The 10,622-nt window shown below is 45.5% G+C and overlaps 1 protein-coding gene across 1 annotated transcript; it reads right to left on the bottom strand.

Annotated features, from left to right (window-relative positions):
- Window positions 1-6,595: 6,595 nt before the first annotated feature.
- sox4a (SRY-box transcription factor 4a) lies at window positions 6,596-10,158 on the bottom strand. The gene has a single exon (XM_015955644.3). The coding sequence runs from the start codon at window positions 9,692-9,694 to the stop codon at window positions 8,579-8,581; it is 1,116 nt and encodes a 371-aa protein (XP_015811130.1). The 5' UTR covers window positions 9,695-10,158; the 3' UTR covers window positions 6,596-8,578.
- Window positions 10,159-10,622: the final 464 nt, after the last annotated feature.

The raw sequence follows: 10,622 nt of genomic DNA, 5'->3' as shown, positions 1-10,622 counted from the left end.
GTTTCAGCATCTTTTCAGTTTCAGGAAAAATATTCACATCCTTCCACATCTAGTATTAAGCCATAATTCAATTCAATTTCAGTTTATTCATTTATAAAGCCCAAGGTGCTGAACATAAAAACCAGAGTGATAATAAAAAAAACATATTGAATAAAAATCAGTAAAAAGAAAAATAGACAAACAAAAGCTATTAAAAACGGTGAATTACAAATGATAAAAATATAAAAGCCAGTGTCAATGTTGGGGAAAGCTAGTCGATAAAAGTGGGGTTTAAGGCGTGATTTTAAATCCTGAAGAGAAGGTGCTTGCTTCACTGTCAGGGGGAGCTCGTTCCACAGTGTAGGGGCCATTACTGAGAAGGCCTTGTTCCCCCTTGATCTTAGTTTAGAGCGGGGAACCTCCAGCAGCTCCTGCTCAGTAGAGTGAAGGGCACGAGCAGGGACATGCCGCTGCAGCAGTTCAGCTACATATAGAGGAGAGCTGCCCCGCAGAATCCTGAAAATATGGAGCAAAATCTTAAATCTGGCCCAATAAAATACCGGAAGCCAGTGCAGAAAAGCCTGCACTGATGTGATGTGGTCCCTCCTTCTTGTACCAGTCAGGAATCTGGCAGCAGTGTTCTGGACTAGTTGGAGCCGTGAAGTTGTTGCCTGACTCGGTCCAGCATACAAAGTGTTACAATAGTCAAGGCAGGACATGATAAAAGCATGGACCACATTTTCCAGACGGACTCTTGACAAGAGGCCTAATCTTGGAGAGCCGTCTAAGATTAAACAAGCGTGCCAGACAACCCTGTTCATTTGTGCGTCATATTTAAGGGCTGCATCAATATTCACCCCAAGTTAGTGACCACAGTCTTCTCATTTTGAGCCAGGAAAGCAAAATCAACCTCAGCACCTGCTCTAGCTCTTTCACCAGGACTGAGTATTATGACCTCAGTTTTGGACTGCTTTAGGAAGAGGAAGTTAGCAGCCATCCATGACTTATTGTGCGTTAGACAGTCCAACAATGCAGACAGAGAGCCCCCTGCCCCCCGAGCAAGTGGCAAATAGATTTGGCAGTCATCTGTATAAAAATTGAACTTAACGCCATGACAGTGCAGGAGGACCCCCAGGGTCAGGAGGTATAGGGTAAACAGAAGGGGGCCAAGGACAGCACCCCGAGGGACTCCCCATCTGAGACTGCCCCAGGCTGAAGTAGCCTCACCCATTGACACGTAAAACCTCCTTTCATCCAGATAGGACCTCAGCCATTGAAGGGGCACCCCTGCAATCCCCACCCAGTTCTGTAAACGATCCAACAGTATCCAACAATAATTGAATAATTTTGCTCGTAGGGACTCTGCTGCTTCTAGATATGTCACGACCAGAACTTGGAAGACCCGTGATGACACCAAACACAGTAAAAGTTTCATAAAAAGTCTTTATTGATGTAGTGTTACCAGAGGAGGGTGAGGCAGGAGAAAGAGTCAGAGGGGAGGCGTGGTTCAAAACCAGATCGGGACAAGCAGGTACAGGGAGCAGGCTGGAGACGTGGTAGTAGACAGGTGAGGGTTGTGGTGGCAGGCAGATTTCAAGGCAGGGGTCAGGCGATAAAAACGAGGTCCAGAGGCTGTGAAGGCAAGGTGCGAGGCTAGAAGATCTACTGACAAAAAGTTTTCAATAATCTGGCAGGGAACTGGTGGCTGGCTGGTGAATACATAGCAGGGGGAGCAGGTGTGTGTAATGAGCTGATGACAGGGACAGGTGAGATGAATGAAGAGGCTGAGGACTTGATGAGGAGGCAGCAGAGGCAGAGGAGGGTGAAAGACTGGGAGTCATGACAAGATATCTTAAAAAGTTCCTTTAACCTTCACTTTCTCTCCTCACCCTATTAAATTTTGTGCAGTCACTAAATCGACATCGCCATCAATCAGCAAACCTCTGGGTGCAAACAGAGTCAGCGGCGGGATTTCTTAGCTGTTATTGGCAGACATGGAGATGTATGTGATGATGTGTACACGAGCCGTGCTGACTGATGTTGGGAATGTTTGTTATGCAAGCAGCCCACCATTAAGGAGCCACAGCGGCATGTCTTACACGCCACGATCAGTCCATTTATGTCAATCAGCAATTCCTCCACCGATAGGAGTTTCATGTTTGGGCAGAACTGTTTATCCAGGAGCCCTGGGGTAAAAATGTCCAGTCTACCCCCACATAACAGCCCTGTGCATGCTGCCAGACATCATTTTACCCCAAACAGGTTTTATATGAACGTGCTCTACTCTGCATCTGTCCCGTCTAGTCCCCACCCATCAGATGATGATGGACAGCCTTGCAATATGGCATCATCACAACTGTTTTACCACACATACACACACACACACACACTGGCCAGCCCTCACCGTGCTGAAGCCCAGGCTCTCAGTTTGACTGTTAGAATTACTTCCTGGATAATACTTTGAAGCTGCATTTGTTGCTATCTGTTATTGACTTTTATTACCAGTGAAAACCTCCTGAAACACGCCTGACTCTACCTGCACAGCGCTTCGCCCTTTTCACTCTTTTTACTCTTAAAACTTCCAATAAAAGTGAGCAATCTCCCCTTTGAGACAAGATTTTCTTTTACTGACTTGGAAGCCAGAGTGAGTCTTATTTTAGGATCTACTTTCATAACAAATAAAAAAGCCAATTCAAGCTTCTTTACAGTCAGTTACTGATGATATCAATAAAAAAGGTTGGGTGGTTCTGCCTTGTCCCACCAGTGGTGCTACAGTTTGTTTTGCTTTTTTCTTCGTCCTGCATTTCAACTGATTGTTCTTTGAATCTATTAAATGTGTAAAATCCTAGCTTGCACCTGGAATCTTATTTATTATTTCTTACTATTTTCTCACTCTTCTCCTGAGTAAAAGTATCCACTGTGAGACAGAAATCATAGCTTTTTGTCAGAAGAGCAGCAGTTATGTATCACTTCGTCTGTTAGTCTCCTGGCTCCAACTTCATTGGGAGTGTTACAAAAAACTCATCTTGTGGTACTCTGTGAATGAGTCTGAAGTGTTCAAAGCCACATTTGTATTTATTTACTGTTTTCAGAATAATATTCTATATGGTGTCTTTACTATTGCCATTGGGACTCCCAGTGAGCAGCAGTGACTCTATGGTGTGATTATATTTCATGGACTCCACTTCTTCAAACAGGCTGGAAAACACATTTCAATGTGTTTTCTTCCATGAGCTTTTACCTCAGGTTCCTAGGGCATTTAAATATACTATTCCAGCCAGCATGCATAGGTGGGCTCCATATGGTTAAATATGGGCAAACCATATGTGTGCCAACAGGGTGTGTCCACAGGTTCCATGGTGGCCCCACAGGGATTTGCCCACATACACCTTAATAAGCCCATGTATGAGTCAAACCATCTGTATCCCTCTGAAAACCCATACGGCCCATGGGGAAGGCTGTTGTTGATTTAATGTCCAGGAGAGAGCAGAGCACGTCTTGGCTGGTCGAAGCTAACCGCTAGCATTAGCAACCGTTAGCATTAGCAACTCCACAACACAACAAACCTCCTTCAGGCTTGTGTCATTTTTTAAGAAAAGGTAAACATGCTGGTTTTTCAACCAAACAAATATTTTTTAAGCTGCATTTTTTTATTTTTGAAGTTGTTAATGTTATGTGTGTTATGTTATTGTTTTAGTAATATCCATTTTGAGCCGCTTATCCAGGGTAGGGTCACGGGGGCAGTAGCCTAAGCAGTGAGGCCCAGACCTACTTCTCCCCAGCTCCTTGGGCCAGCTCCTCCTTAGTCATCATTTTTGGTCCCAGTAATTAGGGATTGGTACCTTTCACATTCCAATCTATTCGGTTCTAGGAATCAATACCGGTACTTAACGGAACCAATTTTTATACTTTTGGGTGTTTAATAATTAATAATTATCTTTTATAATTAAATATATAGCATTTTTTCTCAAAAAACATCTCTGCTGTGAACTAAATTTGCTGTGTATCTTCATTCCTTTTGCTGTTCTTTTTCAAACAATTCATTTTTCCTACTCGGAGGTCGAAAATTTCAAGTACCAAGGAGGAAGCAAACGCACCATCAGCTGCAGAAGCCAAAGTTTCAAGCTAACATTTTCATAAACAGTTTCTTTACCTGCTGGAGCAGATTAAGGTGATGATGCCTCGCTTAGATCTTTGTTGGCGTTGTCATCACCCAGTGAGCAATCGCATTTAGTGAAGTGGACCCAAACTTTAGAGTGCATTATTTCTACCATGCTGCTAGCTCTGTTTACAGCTAGCCCGCAATGACTGACAACATAGTACCCTTGGTTTGAGCTGCTGTCTATCTTGGGAAATCAGGTACCAAACTCTCATGGCTAAAGGTACTAAAACAAGGCACCGTTTTATATCACGTGTATCGGTCCTTGGTCGGTATCACAGAATTTGGTCAGTGCCTTAAAAAGTATCGTATACTGTCCATCCCTACCGGTAATATCGTATACCATGGTAAAATGTGGAGGACGTTGGACGATATTACAATTTGGATACCGCTCAAGCCTTTTTTACAAGATGCAATTAACACCTCACGACCAGGACCTGATCGGCATTTGCAGATATGAATCATGTTGACATAACTTACTTGAGTCTGCGATGGACTAGCAATCCGTCCAAGGTGTACCCCGCCTGTTTGCCCGTGTGCTGCTGGAGATAGGCACCAGCCCCCTACGACCATGCATGGATAACGGGTTCAGATAATGGATGGATGGAACTTGGTTGAGTAAACTCAATGTTTCATCTTTGAGAGTGTGTAGAAAGTGGCCCAGACTTGATTTTTTATTATGATATTTAAAAACCCACCTTTTTAACTCAAGAACACCATGCAACTCACAATCCTCTCCTTTGTTTTATAGTGAGTCTACATTTTCATCTGTAAAGAGGGTTTTTGGTTTAATACGTGTGAAAGAAACTCTTGTTTCCACCTAAATGCTGTGTGGTGGGAGTGCAAAACAACAAAACTAGAAAATATTAGTGTGAAATAAAGTAATTAAACATTGCACCAAAGGGAAGTTGTGTAATGGAAGTGGTGTGTGACAGCCAGCAGCTGTTTGCAGGAGAGATGTGATAATATATGGTGATAAAGTGTGATTAAAGGCAAACAAGGCAACATCAGGAAGCCACATCTAATTATATGTGAAGGAATTCATCTAGCTCATAAAGCAGCTTAAACAAAGAAACTGAAGAAAAAAGTTTAGAAATGAGTTGTTTCATTGGATTTTTGGTGCTATTTTACTTTTGGCCAACGTGCAGACACCTTCAGGTGATCTTGTCACACTCACTCTGGTTCACATGAGACATAAACAAACTGCAGCAATCAGGCGTGAAGGTTAAGGGCACAATACACTCATGCATGTGTGTTTATGTGGGTCAGTGTGGGAGAGTGTGGAGGAGGAGGAGGAGGAGGAGGAGGAGGAGGAGGAGGGCATCCATGTCAACCCAACTCTGGGAACTTTGACAAACAGAAACACCTCACATGCCATTTTCATGTGTGATGTCATGCTTACTCCAGACGTGTGTGTGTGTGTGTGTGTGTGTGTGTGTGTGTGTGTGTGTGTGTGTGTGTGTGTGTGTGTGTGTGTGTGTGTGTGTGTGTGTGTGTGTGTGTGTGTGTGTGTGTGTGTGTGTGTGGGATGTCTCACGTCTCTGGGATGGTGTGTGTAATGACCACGCTTTATCTTTCTCATTACTGAGCCCAGGATGTCAGAGGGAACGCCGGAGAAGACCCCGCACTTGTGACAGACAGAAAGAGGGAGAGATGGTAATAATTACCAGCATCTCTGGTGGAATCGAGCATAAATTGATACACACTAAATACGGTACCATAGGGGACCCTTTCTCTCCATGTGGTCCTCGTCAGATGTACAAGACAAATGAACGCATCCAGGAGGAATTAATTGGATTTGGGAGCAGTCTCCTGCACGATCCACCGCAAGACAGACAGACACCCTCCCCACTTTACCCTCTCCTCCCTTTCTTCCGTTGGCACACACACGCACACACACATGTGGACACCTCCTTCTTTATTCCAGTCATGCCTTGCAGAAATGTCTGCCCCCTACCCCACCCTGATGGATCAGTCTGTGTCCCTTTCTTTCTATGATTTTTCCCTCTCTCTCTCCCCCTCTCTCTCAAACACACACACACACACACACACACACACACACACACACACACACACACACACACACACACACACACACACACACACGACTGCCACGCTGGTCCCCAGTGAATTGCAACCTCTATCTTGGATACAGTGTTACCATGGCAGCCACGATTTCTGCGCGTGCGCAGTCACAAGGCAGATGTTATGGAGAAGAAAGACACTCCCGTCGACTCACTAGCCGGCTGCTGATTGGCTGTCAGCAACAGCGCACACTGACAACAAACACACATGCATGCACATGCACAAACAAAACGTAAACATTTAACTTCAGATCAGCGATTTTTCACGAATTGAGGTAATTTTTTTGCATAGTTTCACTTTTTATGCCCTTAAATGTCATAATCCTGCTTTATTTTGCACATCAGTTAGTGAAACGTAAAAAGAAACTCCTCATTTCAGTTCCAGCTGATTTTATTTCCTTCTTGGAAGAAAGGAAAATAAAACAAATAAAAAATAAAATAAACACAATCTGTACAGAGGTCAGAGAGGCAGTGTTTGACCCAAACGTTGGCTGGTTTTGAGCAAAAGACATCAAATGATATTGGCATGAGTGGACTAAACATGATCAAACACAACGTATTGCACAAATGGGAAAAAATGAAAGAAAAATATATTTTTAAAAAGACAGAAAAAAATTCTGGATTTTTTTTCTTCTGATCTTCCACCACAATCATCTTTAACATGGAGATGTCCAAAGATGGCTGTCCTAGTGCCTGTCGTTGATCACCATCATCATCATCATCATACATAAAAACACACAATCTTTGCTTATTGTACAGTCAGTTTACATAAATATCTTCATGTTATTATTCTTTTAAAAATCTTAAACACAACAGCTATAGCTACATATACCTGAATCTGAAATACAAATGCTATTTGCCATGCCATAATATAGGAAAACAATTAGCCTGCTATACTTAGCCAACATGTACAGAAGGGTTAAATACTATTTTTGATGCAATTCTGCGCAGTAACAGATGAAGCACTTCATACATCTCCCTTCCTCCACAAGTCTAGGCAAAGTGGAATGAGCGTGAAATTCCATCCAGTGGTTCAAATAAAAATTTATCTTAAGATATAAAAAAAGCACACAGAGGTATTAGCTCTATCCAAACAGTGACTCTCTGGGAACGTTTGTGTGGACTGAAACACAGCCACCACTCAGGCTCCGCGCGCCTCAGTGCGGCTTTGCTTACTGGGCTGGTGAAGCTGGAGTCGCCGTGCCATTAAGAAGCATGTGGGTAAATACTGTAAACACTGTGTGAGGTCAGATTGTGCCAAACAAACCCCCCAAATGCACGTCGAAACACCAACGTTGATGCAAACAATGGTATTCTGCCTCCACCTTTGCCGGAAACTCAGTTTTTCTATAGATTTTGTACAAAAATACATGTAGAAAATCATGACACACTCAAATCTCCTTATGAGTGAGAGACGTCGGATTTTTTAAAATAAGATACACTTCTAGCCCTTCCGCGCTGGATACAGACAGGTGTGTGTGTGTGTGTGTGTGTGTGTGTGTGTGTGTGTGTGTGTGTGTGTGTGTGTGTGTGTGTGTGTGTGTGTGTGTGTGTGTGTGTGTGTAGGTGGGCACGAACACAAACGAGACCTGTACGAGAACAATACTTCTATGTATAAAAAAGTTTGGCCGGTATAAATACATCGATATAAAAAACCGTCATCTGACACAGAAACTACAAACGACTAGGCAGAAAGAATGCACATCCGGGAACGTTGGTCCTGAATTGTGCGCTGAGTGTTTTTTGATTATTTTTAAAAAAAAAGATTTTTGAAGAGAGTCAGTCTTTGTTTTTAAGTCCTGCCGTTAAGAGAGAAGCTGGTGATCGTGAATTTTGTCCTATGGTCACACAAATTGCGTAATTACGCACCAATGAACATTTTTACGCACCTAATAAAGAAGAAAATCCTTCTGGTGTTGAAGGGCATGCGTGCTGATGCTGTGATAAAAATAACAAACTACACCTGAATAGCAAGGTGGTGTTCAGTGTGAGTTGTCTAAACCAAAACCAAACGCGGAGCTCCGCAGTGTCCCTTAACCGGAAACAGTTTCTTATGACTCAGGCTCAGTCCTCATCCAGGTGAGCACTCTTCCCTGCTTACATTCACTCCTCCTCTGTGTCCAAATGCAAACTAAGCATTTCTTTTCCATCGTGCGCGTCCCCGTCAACGCGCACGGAGCGCTGTCCAAGTCTGAGAGCGGCGCATGCCTGGGCTTCAACGCGCACGCGGGGCCACCTTTTTTTTTTCTTTCTCTCCTTTAGTGAAAGAACTGCGGACACGCGCCTGTCCTGGTGGGGTGGATGAGTTCAAACTGGGAGGAGGGCGTCACGCGCCGCGCTCTCCCCCGCGGCTGAGTCAGTAGGTGAACACCAGGTTGGAGATGGTGGACTCCAGCCACTCTCCTGAGATCATCTCGCTGACCTCCGGGGTGCAGTAGTCGGAGAAGTCAAAGTGAGATCCCGCTCCGCACTCCCCGAAGCTCCAGTCCAAGTCCCGGTCCAGCTCCGCGTCAGAGAAGCCCATGCCGCCCAGAGACATGCTCTCAACGCCGGGACTAGGGTTCAGGTCAAGCCGCTCGTCTTCAAACTCTTCATCCGACGATGAGGAGGAAACTGACGAAGAAGAGTGGGAGGCTGACGGGGTCGGGGAGGAAGCCCGAGCGTACCTGAGGCGCGCGGTGTGTGATGACTCGCTGGATCCGGGGCTCTGCTCTTCATACAGGCTGAGCGGGTCGCTGGATTCCGCTGAGCTGCTCAGGGTGGGACTGGCCGGGACACCAACGGACGGGGGACCGCTCTCCAGGCTGCCAGTCCCACCGAACACGTGGGTGCGCCGCGCTTCTCCCGTGCGCTTCTCCGGGATCTGCCGGGCGCCGGACACTGACCTGGATTTGAAGAGTGACTGGTGATCACCGGGAGACGCATGGTCTTGCCCCGCGGCGCTCTTGCTCCCGTGTTTGTGAGTCCTAGTGCCCCCTCTGGGCGCGGGGCTCTTCTTCACGCCACCGGCTTTTGCGCTGCGCTCCCCGCTCTTCTCCGCGCGCTCCGTCTGCTTGCTCACTCCACTGCCCGACTTGACCTTCTTCCTGGGCCGGTACTTGTAGTCTGGGTAGTCGGCCATGTGTTTGAGTCTGAGCCGCTCCGCCTCGCGGATGAACGGGATCTTGTCGGTGTCTTTCAGCAGCTTCCAGCGCTTCCCTAGCCGCTTGGAAATCTCCGCGTTGTGCATGTCCGGCGACTGCTCCATGATCTTCCTCCTCTCGATCTGAGACCAAACCATAAACGCGTTCATGGGTCTCTTGATGTGCCCCGTTGGAGTTTTGCACCACGCCAAGTCGCTCCTTTCCCGGGAGGAAGGAGACTCCGACATCGGAGAGGTGTCTATTTCCAGGTCCATGTCTCCCGTGTCTGTAGAGTCCCCGCCGGGCGAGTGCGCGTGGGTGCTCTGTGTCTGTCTCATGTGCTGCACCATCTCTTCCTCCAGGATTCTGGAAGCACTCGGTTCAGTGCGATGCTTTCACAAACTTGAAAAAATAAAAGCCAAGTAGGCTTCTGAAAAATGATTCCTGACTTTTTATTTAAGCTGCCTTAAAAAGTTCATCCAAGTTTCTTTGCCTCTTCTGTCAGCTCAGTCCGTGTAAAGAGAAACTTTGTCTCTTTTAACTTTTACCGGCGCGCTTCACAGAATCAGGAAGCAGATCCCGCAACGACTGAACTCTCAGCTGCCTGTGCGGCTGAATATTCGCCCCGCGAGCCGTAAAACGCGCGCTTGAGGGCGGCAGCAGAGCGAGTCCCTTATGTGAGCCTGGCTGTGCGCAGCGCAGCTTGTCTGTGCGGTGGAGGAACCATGTGGTTGAATGGAGCGGCTGCGCTTTCTCATAGTCTCCCTGTTTCCCGTGCTCTCTGTGATACTACTGTAAAAACAACAACGCCAAACTCGCGATTTTATACCCTACCGCAAAGAAGCGCGAGCCAATCAACGCCTGTCTCCATCCCGATTTTTCTCCGGAGCCCCTCCCTGCTGCTCTCCTATTGGCTGAATAAAAAAAACTGGTAATAATAATTATAATGTGCAATGAGGACCCGTGTGTCTGACCTCATTGCTGCCAGACTCTGTGGAAGCATGAATGTGTGTGTGTGTGTGTGTGTGTGTGTGTGTGTGTGTGTGTGTGTTTTACACTGTAAAAACTAGTTTTCAAACAACTACATTTTATATTTTGTCTTGTTTTTAGTCTAAAAAGAGAAAAACGTCTTATTTGCAAAAACAACACAACTTAAAATAAAATATATATTCTCAGATACGATCTAATCTTCTTGTTTTGGGTTTTTAAAAATCTGCCAATGGAGTAAGGCAAAAGTAGTTTGGCTAATATTCTTAAAACTATCAAAGGCATTAAATA

Source organism: Nothobranchius furzeri, chromosome 11 (assembly GCF_043380555.1).
Source record: "Nothobranchius furzeri strain GRZ-AD chromosome 11, NfurGRZ-RIMD1, whole genome shotgun sequence".
NCBI classification, from domain to species: Eukaryota; Metazoa; Chordata; class Actinopteri; order Cyprinodontiformes; family Nothobranchiidae; genus Nothobranchius; species Nothobranchius furzeri.
The sequence above is the reverse complement of the archived record's forward strand: the minus strand, read 5'-3'. Positions and strand labels throughout refer to the sequence as shown.

Excerpts from the sequence above, each read along its gene's own strand:
- sox4a (XM_015955644.3), bottom strand. The coding sequence starts at position 9,694 with ATGGTGCAGCACATGAGACAGACACAGAGCACCCACGCGCACTCGCCC.